At 49.1% G+C, this 22,227-nt stretch overlaps 1 protein-coding gene and 1 pseudogene across 2 annotated transcripts; one reads left to right on the top strand and one right to left on the bottom strand.

Annotated features, from left to right (window-relative positions):
- Positions 1–592: 592 nt before the first annotated feature.
- On the bottom strand, positions 593–14,200 carry FAM186B (family with sequence similarity 186 member B; the record flags this gene model as incomplete). Its single annotated transcript, XM_080939462.1, is given in 9 exon segments — positions 593–642; positions 645–745; positions 3,028–3,213; positions 3,761–3,912; positions 7,489–7,681; positions 8,141–9,764; positions 11,804–11,983; positions 13,075–13,300; positions 14,105–14,200. Coding segments are annotated over 9 exon segments (2,808 nt in total).
- A 1,079-nt stretch (positions 14,201–15,279) lies between these two features.
- On the top strand, positions 15,280–18,366 carry LOC308438167 (protein kish-A-like; annotated as a pseudogene). Its single transcript has 2 exons — positions 15,280–15,350; positions 18,135–18,366. The product of its transcript is annotated as a protein kish-A-like (transcript).
- Positions 18,367–22,227: the final 3,861 nt, after the last annotated feature.

Below are 22,227 nucleotides of genomic sequence, written 5' to 3'. Positions count from 1 at the left end.
TCCACTGACCAGACACACGGCTGCTGGTGACAGCCTTCTGGACCGCCACCATCTCCATCTAGAACCTCCACATCTGTGTTGTTTCTGCTGTTGTGGACAAGAGTGGCCATGGACTCCTGGTCCTCCTGTCTCTGCCTTCCAGGTGCTGGGAACTCGGGCATGCCTTCTGTTCTTCTGAGCTGTCAGGCTAATCATTTGACCATCAGATCCTTATTTGTAGTTGATTAAATGGGTTCTCTAAGTGATAATGACTCTGCCGTGGTTGCTCCCAGAGCCAGCGATGCCACCAGCATACCACCTGGGCAGTTTTCTGATGGATGCTCAACTTCTTGTCGGATGGCCTCAGACCTAGTTCCGAAGATGACTGGGGGGGGAGGTGGCTGGCCTTCAGCAAGGAGACAGAAAACTTTAAACCAACCTTTATTTTATTACAAACTAACAGTTTGGGGACTGGAGAAAGAAAATAGAATCTCCCAAAGTTCTGGAACAACTTAGCAACAACTGTGTGTGTTGAAGAGCACCGGCTGGGCTCCTGCATTGGGAACAAGACCTTGTGAGGTTGTTAGTAGCCCAGAAGTTTGAGAGTCACTAACTAAGGGTTGGAGTGGGGACTGGAGTCACCCGATCTCTCTGGCTTTGTAGGGATCCGGGGAGTGACTGGCTGGACATTTTGCGGATAAGCTCGGCCAGCTCCTCCGAGGGGTCCTGGCATTCCTTTCTTAGGATCGACGAGGCACTGAAAGAGCTAATACAGGTACAAGTTGGGTAGTGACCGAGACAAGGCCCCTGCTGTCTACCCAGAGCATGGAAACAAGGGCAGAGCTGGGCTCAGGCTTGACCTGAGTGTCCAGCTGCTTAGCTTGACATCTCTGCGAGGTTTCCTCGCTGGCTCCGGCTACGGCTCGAAGCCAAACCTTCTCCTGGCAGCAGCTGTAGAGCCGGCTGGGCATCCTATGCTCAGCTTCCTTTCTTGAGTTGTGTTTGGTTTTGGGTTTGAGACAGGGTCTCTTTATGGAACCCTGGTCCTTGGACTTAGGCCAGCCCTGAACTCATAGAGAGCCTCCTGCCTCTGCTCCCTCTCCTCTTTCTTCTCCCCGTCCCTCCTCTCCTCACCCATCTCCTTTTTTTTTTTTTTTTTTTTTTTTTTTTTTTGTAAGACAGAGTTCCTATGTAGCCACTTAGCTTTGAACTTGCTCTGTGGACCATGCTGACCTTGAACTTCTTGAAGTGCTCTGTTTGCCTACATAAATGCTAGGATTACAGATGATACTTTGATGAATGTCCCAAATCAGAAAAACAACACCGGATGACCCTTGTGCCATAATAACAGGGCCTTATGGCAACATAGGAACCCTCATAGAAACACCCAGAAGCCTAGCACACAGGGAGGTGACCCAGTCCAGGGGCAGAGGAGGACAGAAGCAGAACTCGGCCTCTAAACCAGAGTTGTGCTAAGCTGAATAAACTCCCGTAGAGTTGAAAAGGGGGGAAGACAATTGTATTCATCTAAATCCTCTTACAAAGAGAAATCTGTCTTTGCTGGGAATAATATTTTGATATGTGCTTCAGCCTGCAGCTGAGATCCCAGTGGAGGCTCAGGGGTGGGTGGAGCAGCTCCGCTTGAGACGTGAAAGGGATCTAAGAATTTCGCACGTTATGCCACAGACTGTGAGGGGGAAAGGAAGGCAAGGATGAGAGGAAGCTGCTGTTGGTGCTGTTCCTTGAGACTCTTTTCCCATCATCCTCTTCTTTTGAATGTGTAGGCCTGTGTGCTCATGCAGGCGTGTGAACGTGTATATGGCACAAGTGTGTGAGAACGTGGGGAGGTCAGAGGTGAACATTGGGTGTCTTCAGGTGTTCTCTACTGTATGTTTTGAGGCAGGTTCCCTCAGACCCTGAAGCTCATCAATTTCACTGGGCTAGCTGAGCTGGCCACTGGATTCCAAGGACCTACCTAACGCCCCTTCTGAAGCTGGGGCTACAGATGTGTGCAGCCACGCCCAGCGTTTTATGTAGGAGCAGGAATTTGAACTCAGGTCCTTATGCTTGTGCAGCAAGCAGTGTACGGACTGAGTTGTCACCCCAGCCACTATCTCCTTTCGTTTTTACAATGATCCCAATGCCCTAAATGCCTACAGTCAAGCGTAGTGTGTACACTGGATACTTACACAGCCGTTTATATGTGGAAAGAACAGAGAGGCTCACCTCAGGCTCCCCCAGAGTCCAGGCAAAGCCAGGGCAGTGTGAGAGGTACAGAGGGGGACACAGAAGGAGCTTGCCATGGGGGATGCCACCAGAGGCCCTCACTGAGCAGAGCCCCCAATAACTCCTTTTTGTTACAGATCTTTCTTGGGGGTAGGGTCAGTCCCACCAGCAGCAGGTATGATGAATGTGAGGTCCCTTGAAAAAGCCTTAAGTCTTCATTAGTGACATCTTCAGGCCATGAGAGGCAAAGGAGATAAGCCTGTTCTAACCAGAGAAGCCTTCAGCTGATCCCTAGGTCTGAGTCCTGCTGCCTTCCCTGTCCTCTTGTTCCAGGGTGGCCTTAAACCAGAGAGCCTCCTGTCTTGGCCTCCCAAGTGCCGAGAGCTAGGCCTGTGTCCCCACACCTGCTCCTCAGCTGTTTCCCCAGTGACAGTTCTTGAAGGCAGTCAGGAAGTGAAAACCACAAGGTGGGGTCCAGGCACAAGTCTCGGGTCTGTCACATCGTCCTTGGTCTCCCTCCGTCTCATTGTCCTCCGACCTGTTTCTCTAGAACAACCCTATTCTAAGGACAAGCTAGGGCACCCAAGAAAGCCGTGGGAAGCCCAGGAACCCCATACAGCAAGCTAAGTGCAGCGAGAAGCTGAAGAAGTACTGGCCTCAGGACCCAAGCTGACGGCCGGCGAGCGCATGAGGCCAGCAGTGTTTGGTTTCTGAGGTGGCACAGTAACTGTGTGAGCGCCTGGGCTGTTGAGTAAAACCCAATGCAGCCTCGATGAACAGGTCTCCCCAAATCCAGGGTAAGCACCCACCCTTGCTCCTTACCGAGCCTTGAAGGACACTGAGCTTCTGGGGTAAGAGGGATGCTCGTCCACTGCCAGTAGCCTGGGGATATCTGGGTACCCCCCTAGCTGTTCCCAGGACAGGTTTGTGGGAATCTTCTTTTCTATGAGGTGACTTGAAGAGGCTACGTCAGTCTTCCATATGGCTTCCATCTGGTTCCCTTGTTGGCTAGGAGTGGGCAAGCACAGGGGATGTCAAGAGAGACAAAGAAATACAGGTCCAAGACACTGGGCCTTGTTTTCTTCCCTTTTTAAAGAGTTTGTCACCATCCTTGTCACCCTCACCGCCCCCCACGTAGGCTCTCTGACTTAGTGCCCGAAGATCCCCTTCTAGACACTCGCGATGGGGCTGGAGCTCCGAATCGGGTCTCACTGGGGTAGGTGTTTACTTGAATCACCTTGGCTGCCTGGAGGCTCGCCATGTCTGAGCCTGAAGCCCACATGGTAGGAAGGATTGGACTTGTCTGTATGGACGGACCAATGGTAGATGCTGGCTCATATGCTCAGGGTAGAGATGTAGGTTGTCCCTTGCATTTTCTCAGAGTCGGTCAGGCTAACTTGCCACTCGCAGAATGCCATACACATTCTGTTTCTGGACCTGAGCACCCGACAGTCGGGGGAGTTGAGTAGCGGGCCTTGAAGCCGTTTGCCCGTACCCCACTTGCTACTGCTTCCCCAGGCTGGCTGCCTCCCCTCTCTCCTGCTGCCGTCCCTACCTAGCTCTCCGAAGGGGCACAGATTTCCGGTGCTTGTTGGTGGAGCGGCTGGCACGGGCTCTCTGATGTAAGACCGGAGACGACTTGCTTATCACTGGCTTTGCAGAGGTGAGCACGGGGATGTTCAGGCGGATGTCCCACTCTTGCTGGAACTAGAGAAACCAGCAGAGGGCATCAGGAAGGTGTGTAGGAAGGGTGGAGGTCTTGTTTGGTTGTCACTGACCCTGCTGGGTAGAGGCGGAAAGGCTGAGGCCCTTTGACTACAAACCCCAGGTCCTCAGCATGTGACATGTTCCTTGAAAGTCCTTCAGTTCTTATTTTCTGGGGTAGCTCCTACTTTCTCCCTTGTTGTAAAGAATCACAGACAAAACAGAAGGAAGAAGACGAGGAAGCCAGGCCACTGTCCAGCCTGTAGAGGCTGCATAGTGTTTCAGCGTTCTCTTAAAACATGTTTATTACTGTTGACGCATGTGCACATCTGAGCGCCGTGGAGTGCGTGTGGTTGCCAGAAGACAGCTTCATAAAGCTGGTTTCCTTCTCTACCTTTCTGTGTCACAGGGATCGAACTGAGGCTGTCAGGCTTGCGTGGGAAGTGCCTCTAACCTCTGAGCCATCTCATACCTCACTATTTCATTTTCTCCAAATGCCAGAGTTGCCGGGCCCCCAGCAGCAGAGCAGGGTGTTCTCATGTCTCACCCGGTGTAAAGAACGCTATGGTACTTTCATTTCCCTTGTGCACACGCCGTGTGGTTTAGCCCCGTTTCCGAGAGATTTCAGTCCACCGCCATCACTGTTCACATGGCTGAGGCGGAAGGCGGAGGGCTACACCAGAACCAGGGGTGAGAACAACCTTCGGGGGGCCGACTAGTGACCGGCATGCCCCCTCTAGCCAGATCTCACTCCTAAAGGCGACAGGCCTTTAAAGCAGTGCCACAGACTGGACCCTGAACATTCAAAGCCTGTGAGGACATTTTAGATTCAACCACAACAGCCCAGAAGGGAGATGGCTGGGTCCTGTGGGGACTCCATTTTCCGAAACTCCCACACTGTGTCATAGTGGCTGTAATCAAATCTCTGCCTCTACCAGCAGCGTTCAAAGGCTCTCTTATCCTTGCCTCTGATTGGCCTACTTTATTTTCTGACGAATCCTATTTCTTCTCTGGTATACCCCAGCACCTCCTGAAGGTGCCCCTGTGATTTGCTACAACACGCATGCTATGTAAAGCAACCTAGGTGCAGAAAGATGGTACTGCATGATCTCACATTTGTATGTGGAATCAAAAGGGGAAATATCACATATGTAGAGGTACAAGACAAAATGGTAGTTGCCAAAGTTGGGGCACGGGCCAGGAAGTGTGGAGGTGTAGACCAAAGGGCAGAGTAGAAGGCATGGGTGAATAGCTCCAGTTGTGACTGTCCTTGTAGGGACCGAGATGTTCTAAAGAGAGATACTTGTGCCCTACCTTTTATCAGATACTTGAAAAGTGGTTCCCAGAGGATTGGAACTCCCCAGAAACCTCATGCAAGGGAAAGGAGAAAGCTAAAGCCCTGGTGCTGGAGGAGGAGGAGCTCGGCTCCCAGGAAGAGATTTCACACAGTAGGACGACTTGCGAGATGCAGAATGGAACAGGGCACCTGTGGGTCTGTGATGTGATGGGACCACATCTTGATCACAACTTCAAAGTCCTATAGACCTCACGCCCTCTGTTTAGACCTACACCTCCGACAGCCCCCAGACAGACTACTGACCACTAGACCCTTTCGTTTGATCCTTCCCCCAGTGCGGCCACAGTGCCACACTGCTTTTCACTGTGACTTTCTCTTTAAGGGGCAGCTCAAGGGTGAGCAGTTGAGGCCAGTTTGCCAGGACCGCCAGAGAGCAGGCTTGCACCCTAAAAACCCCTGTACCAGACAGATAAGTACAGTCTGCATCAGTACAGGCTGGGGCTCTAGTTAACCACCGTGGATTGTGTTTAGGATTTTGCCACCTGGACAGGTGATAGCTGCGTTTGCCACAGAGGGAGAATGGGTCATTAGCTGAGAAGAAATGTTCCTGCTGAGGGGACCGAAGTACAGCAGCACCGTCATCCTCAGCAGCCTGAAGAGTTACCTTCATTTTTTAGGGACTTTGACTTAGGAAGAGGTGCCTGGTTGGGGGGCAGGCAGGGACTGTGACGTGATAAGGTGAACCAGAAGAAGCTATTATGGTGACACCAGGAGTCTTGCTGAGATGAGAGTCTAGAAAATTTCAGGTTTACAGACTGGAGCGGACAAAAGCCCGACACAAATGTTAATTGTGTTGGAATTCCTGAATCTAGGCTTTAATCAGAGTCTTGGGCTGGGGCCCTCTTTTTCCTTCCCGCGTCCCCATAACCGTTTCTTCCTTTCCGTCTTGTTAGTTTGCTTCTAACTATTTTACAGCAGATAGGTGTCTTACTTCAGCCTGTGTTCTAACCCTTAAACATACACAACAAGACTCACTATAAACAAACACAATGACTTTTTGTCTCACAAAGCTCTCTGAAAAACAGGCTCAACAGTCACGCAGCCTTTTCACACTGCGAACGAATGAGTTCAGGAGACAAAGAGGCTCCTTAACGTCTTTGCGCCGTCATTTGTGTTGGGCTTCATTCGTGGTTCTGCCGGGTGCATGCAGGCCACAGGTTAGCTACACCAGAACCCCCAGGGCCAGCAGATCATACAGAGCCACTGTGTAATCTAAGAAATCATGCTAGAACCTTAAGTTTCTAAATAGAAGTGGTTGGCCAAGTGCCCAATAAAGTCAACAAAAATAGGCCCACGCCAGGGAAAATAGGCCCATAGCCATGAAACACTGTTGACAGAGAAGGAGCATGGCAGCTAGGAGGAGGAAGGCGAGTCAAGCTACAGATGCAGGTCTACACAGCATCAAAACCAAAAAGGCCCTGAGTGCTGTCTGTATCCTGGGAGGGGTGGCAGAACCCATTTTGGTTTCCATGAGTAGACAGCCTGTCAACTAGAAGTCAGCTGGGTCCAGGGGAAGACGCTCTCAAGGTCTGTGGGATGGCTGAGAAGGGGCTTGCCACGAGAGCCTGCTGACCTGTGTTCTATCTTTCCACCATGGAGGGGAACACATGCACAGCAAATAAAATCATTCTTAAATAGAGACTTCTAGGCGGCTGGAGAAATGACTCAGAGGTGAAGAGCACTTTTCTTCCAGAGAACCCAAGCTCACTCCCAGCACCCACACGGCAGCTCACACCTGTCTGTAACTCCAGTTCCAGGGGATCCAACACCCTCACACAGACACACATGCAGGCAAAATGCTAATGGACATAAAACAAAAATAAATACATAATTTGAAAAGAGGCGCTTTTAGGCCACCACGGCTCCAGGGATTGCCCTCCTCTGCATTCTTGGTTAGGAAATGTCTGGAGGAAGGACTCCAGTAAACCACGGAAGTGTGTCAAGGAAGAATCCAGAAGGCTAAAGCTGGGCCTCTGCAAGGGGGAAGAGGTAGCTGGACTTCAGCCAGTGCTGAAGGAAACCCCAGTGTCAAGAAGAGAGTGCAGGGCTCCGCTCTCCTAGTCCTGGTTCTTTTCTGCCTCTGAAGAGCCCCTCCTCCCACAGCCCCTCCCACACACTGGACAGTTACCTTCCCTCAGTCTCTGGCCCAGAGGCTCTCATGAGTTCTGACAACCCCCACTCTGTCCCCGCTCACTGAACAGGTGGCAGGGTAGGAGCCCCACCTTAGGGAACATGGTCACCATCACGTGCAGGCACTCCTGGTGCCTCTCCTCCAGCTCTTTCTGCTTGTCTGTCCAAGCCTGCAGCCTGAGGCTCTGCTGGCGGTCAATGTTCTCCAGGAACACATATGGGTTCTGGGCCTTATAGACGACTCTTGCTTGTCGTGTGATTCCAATGTGCCTCATCACTTCTTGTCTGGGAAGAGAGGGAACTTAGGAGGTAGAGAGACTTGACTGGAGAGACGCCTCCATTTTGTTAATTCTTGGGAGGAAAGTGAGGAACGGATCTGTGAGAAGGAGCAGGAAGGTGGAAGGTGGTGTGAGCAGAGGAACCTCGGGGCTGGAAAGGAAAAGCAAATGGTAGGGACCATGTTGAATGAAGCACAGGAACACAGGGGTTGCAGACAGAGTGGGTTTATAGACAAAGCCCGCTAGAAGAAAAACAGCATAGAGATGCCGTACCTCCTACACCTCCAAGGGTTGCCCAAGGCCTGGCCCCCTTGTTAGTTCCCTTTCCTAGGAGACCAGGGGGAATTCTCCTCATGGTTTCTTGCCCACGTTTCTTTCTTTCTCTCCTGGGTTTTAGCTCTACTCTGATTTGCAATGGGCACGGGTGGGTTCTGGGTTGGTGCCAGGTGGCCGCTGGGTCACCTACCGGAGGCTCTGGAAGCGTCTGTAGTGGATGTACTTCTTGCAGAGGTACTGCAGCCTAAGGATGCTCAGCTCCATAGTGATGGCAGTGACCTCCAGGGCCTTGCTGCGTAGGTACTGGGGCAGTGCCAGCTCTGATTCCGTGCTACCCAGGATCTGCAGGTTTTTCAGCTGGGCCTCCATGTCTATGTGGTAGGCCTTGTCCTTAGGTGTCCCTGGGGCTTTCTGCAAAGAGGCCCGGGCTACCTTCCGGACGGATGTCCCTGTGATGGGAAAGGAGCCACATTTCTTGGGCTTAGCAGAAACCTGGCGGGTCCATGGTGTTTGCCTAAACTCAGCTGAGCACAGGGTCCTCTGGATTCCCAGCCTGGGCTGCTGGGAGTGTGGGGGTGTGAATATGTACGGCCTACTTTGAGGAGCCGACTGGGCCCGGCAGTGGGGAGACGCCGTTGCTGATTCCGACTTCTCCAAGTTCTTCCACCGACTGGTGGTGGTGAAGATCTTCTCCGAACTCGCGTTCTGCTCCTTCCTGGGGCTCTGTCTCTCCTCTTCTGGCTGCGTGAGTTTCTGCCACCGCTGCCTGGCAGCTGCCTCTGCCTCCCACTGCCGCACTTTCTCCTCATGCTCCTGCTCCAGCAGGGCCCACTTCTTCTGCCGTTGAAGCCACATCTCTTCCTCCTGCTGCCACTGCTGCCTCCTTGACTCCCAGTTGAGTTCTTCCTCCCAGTGCTCCATGCGGCTCTCCAAAAACATCCTCCTGGTGCTCCCTGGGGACAGGGACTTCTCAGGATAGGACTTGCTTTGGACTCCCTCCTTCTCTTGGATGCGGTCCCCCTGGTCTTTGCCTTCCTTTCCCTTTAGTTTTTCCCACTTTGTAGGAATCTGGGGGAGCCCTGAGTGTAGCAGCACAGGCTCCAGGGGCTCAGAGCGGTCAGTGAACACATCTTTAACCCTCAAATCTGTGGCTGTGCTGGAGGGTGGCTTTTGTGCCGCAGGTGTCCTGCCGCTGCCCCAGGCCTTGTTCAGGAGACTTGGGGAAAGAGCTGAAAACACCCGTCCTTCCTTGGGCTGCTGCTGTTCCTCCTCCGGGGCTGTAACCACCTCTGAAAGGGTCTCTTTTTCAGGGGGTTCCAGATCAACAAAACCCTTGGCTGGTTCTTCTGTCTGAGCCATCTTCAGCTGGAGTTCCAGGGCATGCTTTGTCATGAGGAGGTTATGGTATTTTTCCCCTAGAACCTTTACCTGTTTAAGCAGCGTGTCCCTTTTGCTCTCGAGGACTTGGATGGATTTTTGGAAGTGCAGCCTCTGGGAGCTGAGCTCTTTGTTCATCTCCACCTTCAGGCATTTGTACTTTGTCTCCAGACTTCTGTTCTCCTTGTGCTGGAGGATCAAGGCCTTGTTGAGGTTCTCCACCACAGCGGACATGTACTTGATGGCCTTGACCTCCCCTTTGCTGAACATAGTGGACTCAAGGAGCTCCTGCAGCATGGATCTCACCCCAGAGACATTCAGGCAGGTGGCGTTCTTGTCCTGGAGCATCTGCTCTGGGCTCGGTGGCTCAGGGAGGAGACCCCGCTCCTTCTGTGGGCTTTCCTCATGCCAGTCCTGCCAGAAGCTATGTTTGGACACTGGAAGAGATAGAGAGGAGAAAGGCAGCGAGCTTCCAGCAAGAAGTGACAAAGTACCGACCCGTGGGACCCTGCAGAGCCAGGATGCTCAGCCACCGCTCTCTGAGATGGGCAAGAAGGAGCTGGCACTGTGAGCCAGAGAGGGGTTATCAGGAGCTACCTCTGCCGGGCCTGAGATTACCATCTTGGAGCATCCTCGCAAACATCACTGGCAAAGGGAACAGTGGGTATCTTCGGATGCAGGAGAGCGTAGTATGGGGCTTGTGTGATGCTGAGCTCGGTCTAGATCTCACTGTGTCAGACGAGACACATGACCCTGGGGTTCAGAAGTCTGAGACCAAGTCACCTGGATCTGAATAGAATTCGTACCATGTGCCTTGGGTACGTTTCTTAACATCCTAGTGCCTTAGTCTCCTCGTTGGAAAAATGGGAACAACCATGGATTCTAATTCTTGGAATGTAGAGTGCACATATTTAAGGCCATGGATGATAGCCCCATAGTAAGTGTTCAACGAATAATTCCCACAAACCGGGCGGTGCTAGCTTTAATCCCAGCATTTGGGAGGCAGAGGCAGGCGGATCTCGGTGAGTTCAAGGCCAGCCTGGTCTACACAGCTGGCTCTAGGTTCCCCAGCACCAATGTAAGAAGCTGGACGTACTGGGCATAAATATAATCTCATTGTCCCATTGCCGGAGAGGCAGAGCCAGGAGCATCTCTGGGCTTGCTGCTCAATCAGCCTAGCCCATTGGGGAGCTCTAGGGCCAGGGGAAGACTGTTTGAAAAATAAGGTGGAGAATGATTAAGAAAGGTGCCCAGTATTAATCCCTGGCCTACACATGAGCACACCATACAAATTTACACCCTCGAAAGGGAGGATACAAATGACTGTGTTCCCATGTGCAGAGTCGTGAAGATTGTGGGTCAGGTAGTCTCCATCGACGTCTTCCTCCTCCTGTAACATCCAACCTCATTTTTTTGAGACAGGGTGTCTCTACATATAATCCTAGCTGTCCTGGAATTCACTGATCAGACCAACCAGGCTGGCCTCAAACGTGGAGATCTCCCGCTTCTGCACGCAGCACACTGGGATTAGTGTGCACCACCACACCTAGCTTCAGCTTAACTATAGTTAACTATACTCACTTAACTATCCAAGAGGATCTGTGGAAACGCTCACACTGGCTATTTTTTATTAAGCCCAGAAGATCCCAGGCATGTTGTCAGACATCTCGTGTCTCCTCCTCCCAGCTCTGAAGTTTCTTGTGGCCCTTCTGCTCTCTGAGCTTCACAGGTCAGTCATAGAGCGGACAGGAATAAAATTACAAGGGTTAGCCAGGCTGGTGGCTGACCATTTTAGGAGAATCCAGAGTTCTCTAGAAGCATCCAGGACTTCCAGTTGAAGCTTACCAGACCCTGGCCTGTGCTGGGTGTAGAGAGAGGACAGGGTGCTCTTCAACCTCTGCCGACAAACTGCAACTTTCCTGGCATTTTGGCCCCATTTCCCAGAACTCACATGAGGCCACAGCTCGAGGAAGCATTTGAGGGCTAATCTTTACTTTGTTCCTACTATATCTTCAAAACAAACAAGCCAAAATGGTTTCTCTGTATAGCCCTGGCTGTTGTGGAAGTCACTTTATAGAACAAGCTAGCCTCAAACTCAGAGATGAGCTCAGAGATCTACCTGCCTCTGCCTCTGAGTGCTGGGATATGCATGGGTGGTTTTGGACTTTGTACCATGTGCATGTGGTGCTTGTGGAAGCCAGAAGAGGGCGTCACATTCCCCTGGAACTAGAATTACAAATCATTGTGAGCTGCCATGTAGGTGCTGGGAATTGAACTCGGGTCCTCTGGGAAATCAGCCTGTGCAGCGAGCGAGGCTCAGAACAGCTTTGTGATCGGAATGGGTTCGTTACCCCAGCTCTGTACCCTGGCTTCCCGCTCTACTGTCTTTTGCATGTGTGTTATGAAGGACCGTCAGATGGCATCCAGCCCATCCCCCCCACCCCCAGCTCTTCTCCTGGAAGCTCCAGGAACCTACTTTCTGTCCTTTTCTTTTGGTCTTCAATGAGAGTCGAGCAAAGAGAGATGAGAGACTCGATGCCTCCTTTGGTGGCAATGAGGGAGAGAGGCAACACCTTCTCCATCACCTCGATCCATTCATCCAGGGTTTCGTCTTCCTCCGAACTCCTGTTCTTTATCTCATAAGTTAGACTGTCACCTGGACGGGTGGGGTCAGGTTGAGAACAGTCTGTCCTCTAGGGACCCCCACATAGATATCCCTACAGCAGACCTGAGGGTGAGGTGGTTTCCTCGTACATCGGCTATTAGACAACTCACTTTCTTGAGCCCGTCCCGTTCCCTGCAGAAGGGATGGGGGAGGATCGAATGAGGTAATCCTCATGAAGTGACTGGCATCAGGCCTGCCGTGCACAAATGCAGTAGACGTGAGAAGTGTTGCTCAAGTGTGAGGCCAGCCATGTTAATCTATACATAGTTTAGCATCTGGGCCACTGAGTGGATCAAGTCAAATGGGCAGTTTTCCTTGTGCTTCTGTTTGTCTGCCTGCTTGAGGTAGAGTCTCAGTATGTAACCTCAGCTGCTCTGCCGTCTGTGTGGGTGTGTGTGAAGCCCGGTGATCACAGTGGACTACCTTCCCCAGCATAGCCGAGCCAGCTAAGGCTCTCAGGCTTTGTGATAGGTTCTAGGGTTCTGGACGTATTTACCCACTGGCTTACCTTCCCAGCCCCGTATGTGATGAATAACTTTGGCTGGCTTGGTGGAAGGCGCACCTCTGGGCAGGGGCGTTTCAGAGGTGATCACGGCATGAGGTTCGGACCTAATCAGCAGATTAACCCACTCAAAGAGTCAAATTTAGGTGGACTGTTGGGAGATAGCAGAAGTGTAAAAACTAGGACCGTGTGGGGGTGCGGGTCACGGACGGGGCGGACATGGGTTGTGGGGGTTTGTTTGCTTTAAATGGTCTGTCCTGCCCCTGGCCTCTTCCAGTTCTCTGCTTTCTGGCTGCACGAATGGAGCAGCCTCCTCTGCCACAATCCCTGGAAGTCGCTGACACCTCTGAAGCTATCTTTGCCCTTCCTTTCTCTCAGGTGCTTGTCAGAGCAACAAAAGACCAACTGACATATCCCTTCTGGGGAGTGAGACTGCGTGCTGTGATTTGAGACTCCTTCACTGGGGAAGAAGGTTTCAATCTGTCCTTAGCTGTCCGGGGCCACCACCCCATCCCCTCCTTGCAAGTGCTGATTAAGTGGAGAATCTTGAGGCACTGGCTCTCTGGACCCACAGACTCACCCCATTCACCCAGCCAGCGGAGGATCTCATACAGCTGTTTCTCTTTAGCCTTGGCGTCTTTAGAGAAGGAAGCGATTTTCTCCAGCAGGATGAATCTCTTCTTGCCTTTCTGCTCTGGCTGGTGAGACCTCGTCTTCTCTCTTAAGTCATATCCCAGTTCTTCCTGGAAGCGATTGACGGCACAGTTGACATTGTCCAAGATGTCTGAGAGTTGGGTGGAAATATCCTGTATGGGGCAGGAGCAGCAGATGGCAGAGGGTAGGAGTCTCCATCTTGGAGGTGTTGCCCATGTTCTAGAGTGTAACTCTGGGTCTCAGGGTTTTCCCACTGGTAAAGTAGAGCTTTGTGAGAACTGCATGAACTGAATGTAAAGTGTTTAAAACGGCCCAGAACACAGAGAGAGCACCAGCCCTTACGGCCATTTTACGTTTTAAGGTCAGTGACACTGAAGATCCACAGCCTTTAGAATTTCAGAATTTGCTAGAAACATCTGGAATTTCACAAGGGCCCAGAAGCAAGGTGGGGACAAAGGGAATTCCAAAGAAACACTGTCCCGTGCTGTCCCGTGCTCACACCCACTCCTCTCCTTGCAAGAGCTGACTTGGGGGGATAGAAAAGCTCTGGCACAGCTGCACCAGAGCCCCATATTTAGAGTGGTCCGAGCCTCTGGACATCACCCCAAGTGTTTCCAGGACACAGCTTAGGGGATTCTAGCCGTCTGTCAGCATAGAGTCTGAATTTTAAAAATCTGCGCCTGCACAAAACCTTTTAGGATCCAGGCGGCACTGTCCAGGAGCCTTATGCCCACTTACGTAGGGGCGTAACCTGACAGCCCTGCCTCACAGAGGTGGTTGGTCTCAGATACACCATGTGGGCATTCCAAACTCACCTGTCTGCAAACCCAGCTTGTCAAGTATCCCAGGACCCCCAAAGGCCCAAAGGCTGGAGTCTTGTGTAGACGTGAGAGATCAGTCCCCAGCCTCTACATCAGACCCTAATAGAAGGGTAGTTTCATTGTCTCTGGGGTTACCTTCTGAGTCCGAATTAGCTGGGCAGTCTCAATCTTTGAAATAATAGCCTTCACTGATGTGGGAGTCACCAAGTGTGGGGGGTTGTCATTCTCCATTCTAGATAATTCTCTCAGTCCGAAGATGCCTTGTGTCTCTGGCACACAGGCCTGAACACACAGTTATGGGCAGCTTTGGGGGCTAAAGGCCCAGGGAGGTTCCCAGGTACCCTCTGCCCAGCTACAGCTGCTCTAGTAACTGCCAGACACCAGGTTCCAACGGACTCCCTTTTCCCCAGTGACATCATCAGTTTGCCTTAGAGAATTGGAAGTTTACACTTCCTGCCACCCAGCTGCATTTCATCTTTACCTGCTTTTATCTTTACTTGACCTGTTTATTTGTTTTGCTTAACCATTAAAAAAAAATCATGTCCCCAAACTAAATATTAATGGTAAGAACAGGAAGAAAAACAACCAAGAAAAACGACTTTCTGCTGTACTTTAGATCCTGGTTCTCCAAAGATCCATACATGGAAGGTTCTGGTTCCCAGCATGGTGCCATGGAGAAGTTGTGGAACATTTGGGAGGGAGAGCTCTGGGTGGGGGATGGATACTGTGTACTCTTGAAGGGCATTGTGGGGCTCCAGCCCTTCCCTCTTTCTCCCTCCCTGATTCGTGGTTTTACTCTACCACTTCAGAAAGAGAAGGGCTCTTAGATCACAGGCTGGAGTTTCCAAACTGGTGAGCCAAATAACCTTTTTCTCTTTGAGTCAATCCTCACGAGTGTTTTGTTACAGCATCAGAAGGCTGACTAGACCCTTTTCTAAAGGGAGCATTTGACTTTAAAATCAGAGCTTTTTTTTCTTAAGGGTTTATTTTATCTTATTTATATGAGCACAACTGTAGCTGTCTTCAGACACACCAGGAGAGGGCATCAGATCCCATTACAGATGGCTGTGAGCCACCATGTGGATGCTGGGAAGTGAACTCAGGACCTCTGGAAGAGCAGTCAGTGCTCTAACCACTGAGCCATCTCTCCAGCCCCCTCAGTCAACACTCTTACTAGCTAAAGGCGATAATCATAGCAGGGGTTTTCTTTTCTATTTCCAACATCGCTGTATGTTTGGGACCTAGACTTGCATGTGGCACACACCAGGGCACCGAGCACCTGTTGAGTAAATGGGCATGAAGTGCAGGTCATGGGCATGATGAGAAGTTTGCTTCCTTGTCACCAAAGACACCGCTGTCTGCCGGATAGCGAGCTAAACTTGTAAGTTGTCTTACCCACTTACGACTTTACCCGACACTCAACTGTCTTTCACCTGACTGCTCGTTCACCAAGGCAACGGTGATTCTCCTGTTGCTTATTCAACACCTGACTGCTCGTTCACCAAGGCAACGGTGATTCTCCTGTTGCTTATTCAACACCTGACTGCTCGTTCACCAAGGCAACGGTGATTCTCCTGTTGCTTATTCACTCAGCAAACATCCACTCGCTCTTGGTGATATCCCAGGGGCTGTGCTTGTGGCTAAGTGCTGGCAAAGCAGAAATGAGTGAGACCCAGACCGAGACCCTAGCTAGTGGGTATTTATGTATCTTCACATCTGCTCTGGATGGTCCTTTGGGCCTTAATAACCTCAGAGATTGTATAGTTTGTAAATTATTTTTAATTTGATCACGTTTTAAGTTTTTAAATTTTAGCCTCTCTCAGTCGCTCACAGTCTTGCTCTAAGGATCAGATCCAGACTCTTGTGCGAGTTCCACACGCGTTCTACCACATCTCAACCCTGGGAGACTTACCTTCCCCAGCATAGCCGAGCCAGCTAAGGCTCGCAGGGTGCCTAGGTATGATGGTTTGTATATGCTTGGCCCAGGGAGTGGCACTATTAGGAGGTGTGGCCTTGCTAGAGTAGGTGTGTCACTGCGGGTGTGGGTTTTAAGACCCTCAGCTGCCTGGAAGCCAGTCAGTCTTCCACTAGCTGGCTTCGGATGAAGATGTAGAACTCTCGGCTCCTCCTGCACCATGTCTGCCTGCACACTGCCACGCTTCCTGCCAGGATGATACTGGACTGAACCTCTGAACCTGTGAGCCAGCCCCAATGAAATGTCCTTGTAAGAGTTGCCTCGGTCATGGTGCCTGTTCACAGCAGTGAAACCCTGACTAAGACACGAGGTATAGCTGGAAGAACAGAGTTGGGATTCTAACTTGGTTTCCTATTGCAACTCCTCCTCTGGACTCTTCCTTCCCTGCTCCCGCCCTCTCTATCCTCTTTTATGTCCAACCACACTGATGAGTAGATTGTATATACATGTTCTGAACCAATTAAAGCATACAGAGTGTATGACTTTAACTGGGAAAAGCCTGAGACACCCCCCTCAATAGTGGAAATGCCTTTAACTAACCCCAGCACTCAGAAGCAGACACGGGCAGAGCTCCATGGGTTCAAGGCCAGTCTGGTCTATGTAGTGAGTTCCAGGACAGCTACATAGAGAGACCCTGATGAGACAAAGGGAGGGAAACGGGCCTAAGACTCAACTGTATACTGCTGACCTGGAACTTTAAAAGGCGCACATTTCTGGGTGTGGAGGCACAGCTTGCAGTCCTAGTTTAGGGGGTAGAACAGAAGGGTCAGGAATTCGTGGTCGTCCTTGGATCCATATCCTGTTTAAGGCTGGGCTTTGTGAGAGATCCTGTCTTTGGGAGACATGGCTAGAGACATAGCTTAGTGTTTAGGAGCATTGGCCGTTGTTCTTCCAGAGGTCCTGAGTTCAACTCCCAGCACCCACATGGTGGCTCACAACCATCTGTAATGGCATTTGATTCCCTCTTCTGATATGCATGAAGACAAAGCACTCATTGTCTTGGTTAGGTTTCCATGGCTGTGAACAGACACCATAACTAAGCAACTCTTTTAAGGGACAACATTTAATTGGGGCTGGCTTACAGGCTCAGAGTCAGTGTTCAGGCATGGCAGGATCCAGGCAGGCATGGGGCTGAAGAAGAAGCTGAGAGTTCTACATCTTCGTTCAAAGGAAGCCAGGAGCAGACTATCCCAGGTGGCTGTGAGGAGGGTCGCAAAAGCCCACCCCAACAGTGACACACTTCTTCCAAATAAGGCCACACCTACTCCAATAAGGCTATACTTCCTAATAGTGCCATTCTCTGGGCTAAGCATATTCAAACTACTACACTCATATACATAAATAAATAAATAAATCTTTTTTTTTAAAGGAAGCAGAGAGAGCTGGACTGATGGCTCAGTGTGTGTGTGTGTGTGTGTGTGTGTGTATGTGTGTGTGTGTGTAGGGGGGTTTAAAACATTTGTATAAAGGTTTTACATAGTAGGGAGATAAAAAATATTTTAAAACATTTTTATTTAATGTATGAGTGTTCTGCTGCATATACATCAGCACGCCAGAAGAGGGCACCAGATCCCATTACAGATGGTTGTGAGCCACCATATGGTTGGGTATTGAACTCAGGACCTCTGGAAGAGCAGCTAGTGCTCTTAACTGCTGAGCCGTCTCTCTGGCCCCGAGATAAAAATATTTTAATCCATTATTATTAAAGCTTCACAGTGTTCTGCAGAAAATATTACCATTTAACATTTCTTACATCCATACCCACAACACATATATGTAGTACACTGCAACACACACACACACACACACACACACACACACACACACACACACACAGACAATGCAACATGTAATGCTCAAGACTGTAACAGGACTATGGGCAGATGGTGCTCATGTCTAGAAGTTAGGGGAGCATTGGAGAGTGTAAGGGTCGACTATTCTTCCTCTCCAAAGCAGCCAGACTTATATCCCTGTCCCTTAGGACTGGGATGTCTCCAGACATTAGTCCTTCTGAGGCCACTCCATGGGCCAGCTGCCATACCTTCATCTCCATTCAGAGGCCACTCTTGGGTGGTCACTACACGTCTGGGAGAGACACTAACTTAAAAAAAACAAAACAAAACAAAAACAAAACAAAAAAAAAATCATCCTCTTCTGCCCCGGCCCGGAAGGGGGATGTGGCTGGACCAGCACCGGCCTCACTCTGTCTGCCATTTTCAATTTTCAGAGTCTGTTGACTGTAATCTTGCTGCTTATATAAACATGTGCTTATACCCAATCCCTGGCACCCAGCATCCTGGACATAAGTAAAACTGAACTGCTGGGAATAGTTTGAAAGTGTGCCCAAATCTGTGAACTCACGAGGCCTTATGTCGCCGTATGCTGTATCGTGACGGCCATCAGCATCCTCTTCATACAGTAGCTTTGGCAACCACATGTGTGGCCCTCAGACTGTACACAAGGACTTGCCTCCAGAAAATAAGGGGAGGAATGATTAAGCCATTTGTCTGTGAACATGGAATGAGATACATTTTGAGATGCAGTTCTCTATTTTTGTGCTATTGGACCAGTGAACTGTATGAATAAGTGAGATGTAACAGTTTAATACGCAGGAATGTGATTTTAGCCATTGACCTCGGTCTCACTCCAGTATTACACTCTGTGGATGTCACTCTGTTTTGTCAGAACCGCTTTTTCTAAGGTTCTTGAGGCACGAAGTAGAAACCCAGTGGCAGAATCAACAGGCTCCTTTAACTAGGACTTCAAAAATAATGTCTTCACAGAATGATACCTTCTAGCAACTGGCCTATTTTTATTGAGAAAAAAAAATTGTTCTATTTTTGTTGTTACTGTTCTTATGGATTGCATTCATATTTAACCCTTTTGATTGCTAACCAGAGCACCTCTATTCTTGGCAAAGTCTGTAGTTTATTACAGGTGTTTAACATATTTTAAACAAAGCTCTGTATTTCTTTAATTAGCATTAGAGTTGGGCTTCACAAAGATACAGCTGCCATCCTATGAAGGAGAGTATCTTAGAGTGAAAAAAGCAGCAGGTAGAATGGTGATTGACTTGAATAAGCATCATCTATTTTTCATTCTCTGGAGTGTTAAGTCTTCCAAATAGAACAGCCATTGTAGTTAAAAACAAAACAAAACAAACAAACAAACAAAAAACCCATCTAGTCTGCTTCGAGCAAAGTATGTGCTGAACTTCCTCATCTAAAACAGTGCTGTGTTGTGAGTCCTCAACTACATTATAAGTTCAGCTTTATGACTTGGTGTCCTAACATCATTTCATTGTGAAGAAGCTGCCTCAATGAAGCCAGACATCTTTAGTGTTGGACAGGTATGTGTATGTTCAGACATGCACTCGGAGGCCAGAGTTCAGCCTCAGATGGCATTCCTCTGGACAGCCATCTATCTTGTTTTTTGAGATAAGGTCTCCAAGCATTGGAACTGTTAGGGTGACCCAGCAAGCCTGGCTTTTTACGTTGGTTCTGGGGATCAACTGGGTCCTCACACTTGCAGGGCGAGCACTGAGTCATCTCCCTGTCTTAAGGGTTTGTTTTTGTCTTTCATTGCATAAATAGAAAAAAAAAACAGTAAAACAAACATGTTTAAAATTTTATAGCTAGGAATGTAACTTAGTGGTAGAACATGTATGTAACATGCACAAGGCTCTGGGTTTGAGTATAAAATACTTCTCTCTCTCTCTCTCTCTCTCTCTCTCTCTCTAAATGAATGTAATAAAATTGGAGCAAACAAATTTTTGGTGAGAAAATAATTAAATAAAACACAATCCCTCAATACCTAGTGGTCTTCAAGACAGGTTATTGCAACCTGAAACAAACAGAAGCTAGAAAACGACATTCTGAGCATATGTGAGAAAATACACCTAATGTGTGAAGAATGGACGGCACGCCAGCTGTGGTGACACATGCCTGTACTTCCAGCACTTGAGAGGCAGAGGCAGGAGGATCCCTGTAAGCTTGAGGTCAGCCTGGTGGTCTACAGAGTGAGCTCTAAGGCAGCCAGGGCCACATGGAGAAACTGTGTCTCAGAGAGACAGAGAGAGAGAGAGAGAGAGAGAGAGAGAGAGAGAGAGAGAGAGAGAGAGAGAGATGACGAGTTTGATCCCAGGACTCCACACAGTGGAAGAGAAATGACTCCACAACTTCTCTGTGGAGCACGCACACTAACATCCACACACAAACAAATTAATAAGAAAATCATATACAAATGACACAAAGTAAATGAACAAAATAAAAAAAGCAGATAATGACTAATCCCAGGAAATAATGAAGATTTGTTCGGAGAACAAGTTGCATCAGCTTTTTCCTTGGCTCAGCTCTGAAGAGCAATCACAGTGCTGTAAGAACTGATTATTAAACAAACATAAAGTATTACAGAATGAATTTTGCAGATGGATATGATAAATGATGTATAACTTATAAGAAGGGAAGGGGAATGAGCTAAAATTCTTATATCTGCCCCCATTATTTCCGGGGCTGGGGCAAGACTGAAAACCAATGTTTATATACTAAATATTTCAACACTATAAGCCAACAAGCTGTTAAGTGAAATACATCCTAAAACTTAATTTCATTAAAAGTGTACCTGGAAGGCCAGGCTCTAACTTAAGAGCTCTGGGACTCTCCGGAATTCTGCAGTAGCAAACGGTAGTGCCCAGCCCCTGGCTCTGCTCCATTCTTTCCTTTCGGCCCTTAGCTGTGTCCCACCTTGAGAGAACCTACATGGGGTCAGTGACCTCTGGTGTATGCTGAGCCTCTCTCTGCAAATAGCTACCCTTGTTATTTCTCAGGCCCAGGGATGCCCACATTATCTTCAAGGTTTCTCTGAGGAGGGATAAGGAAATCCAGCAAGAAATGAAAGATGGTCCAGGAAACAAACTGGATAGGCAATTTCCCCATCCCTTTGAATATCCATCAAAATCTGATCAATAAGGGAATCGTAGCTTTGGGTCAGGATATCTCCTTGGATTCTTTACCCCGGGAGAAGGAATGAAGCTGAAAGAGGGAAATAGATACACCTAAAAAACAAACAAAAACTAACAACCCAGAACAACAGCAACAGAAAAACCACTAGTCATGAAAATGAAAATGGCTGTCTTGAAAGAGAAGAGAAAGGAGGCAAGCAAGGGTCTGCTCTTGGTCTTGAAATTGTTTATATATTCATTTGACCTTTAAAAACATTTGTCAGCTCATACTGTAATCTGGCACTTGAGAGGCAGAGAAGCAAAGGCAGAGAGGGGCAGAAGCTGAGGCAGGAATGTGAATTCAAGGCCAGCCTAGGCTACAAGTTAAATTCCAGGTCAGTCTAGGCTATATAGTTAGACCCAATCTCAAAACTCTCTCCCTCTCTCTTCCTCCTTCCATCCCTCCCTCTCTCTCTCTTCCTCCCTGTCCCTCCCTCTCTCTCTCTTCCTCCCCCCCCCCCCCCCCCCCGTTTTCCAGCACTGCTGTCAATAACCTGAGATTTTTTTCCGTTAAGTAGATCCACTCAGGTAAAGCCAGATGCTTAAGTATGTTGCAGAAACACACACACACACACAGTGCTTTTTTAAGAGAGAGAGGCTGGAGAGATGGCTTAGTGGGTAAAGACAATTGCCATCAAGCCTGACAACCTGATTCAATCTCCAGGACCCAAATCGTGGAAAGAGAGAACCGAGCCCAGAAAGTTGTCCTCTGACTTCCATGTGGGTGCAGTGAGCTCACGTGTGCCTCCTCCTCTGATAGATAAACAAAATAAAAACAAGTAAACATAGGGAGAGAACATACTTTAGATTTTTTTTAAGCTTGGTTTTGGACTTATTCTTTTGTTTTGTTTTGATACAGGGCTTCTCTGGCTACACCTTTCCTGTGTTTTCCTGGCTGTCCTTGAACTTGCTGTATAGACTAAACTGACCTCGAACTCAGAGATCTGCCTGCTTCTGCCTCCCAAATGCTAGAATTAAAGGCATACACCTCTGCCACCTCAACCTGACACAACATTAGATTTAAAGTGCATAGTTCATTTGTTATTTGAGATGGCTTCAAGAAAGACAAATTAGATCTCAGGGGAAGGGGCTTCCTTCCCTCGTGTTGGCTTTTCCCCCTTGATGTCCTGGGACATCATTTTAAAGATCAGGTCTCTCATTAGTCAGAGGACTTACAAAGTAGGCTAAACATGCTAGCCACTGTGCCCCAGGGATCTGTCTCTGCAACCCAGCGCTGGCCGGAGGAATTAATGCAAGAACTTTTAACACATTATTGATAGAGCC

Source organism: Micromys minutus (assembly GCF_963924665.1).
Source record: "Micromys minutus genome assembly, chromosome: 27".
Taxonomy (NCBI): Eukaryota; Metazoa; Chordata; class Mammalia; order Rodentia; family Muridae; genus Micromys; species Micromys minutus.
The sequence above is the reverse complement of the archived record's forward strand: the minus strand, read 5'-3'. Positions and strand labels throughout refer to the sequence as shown.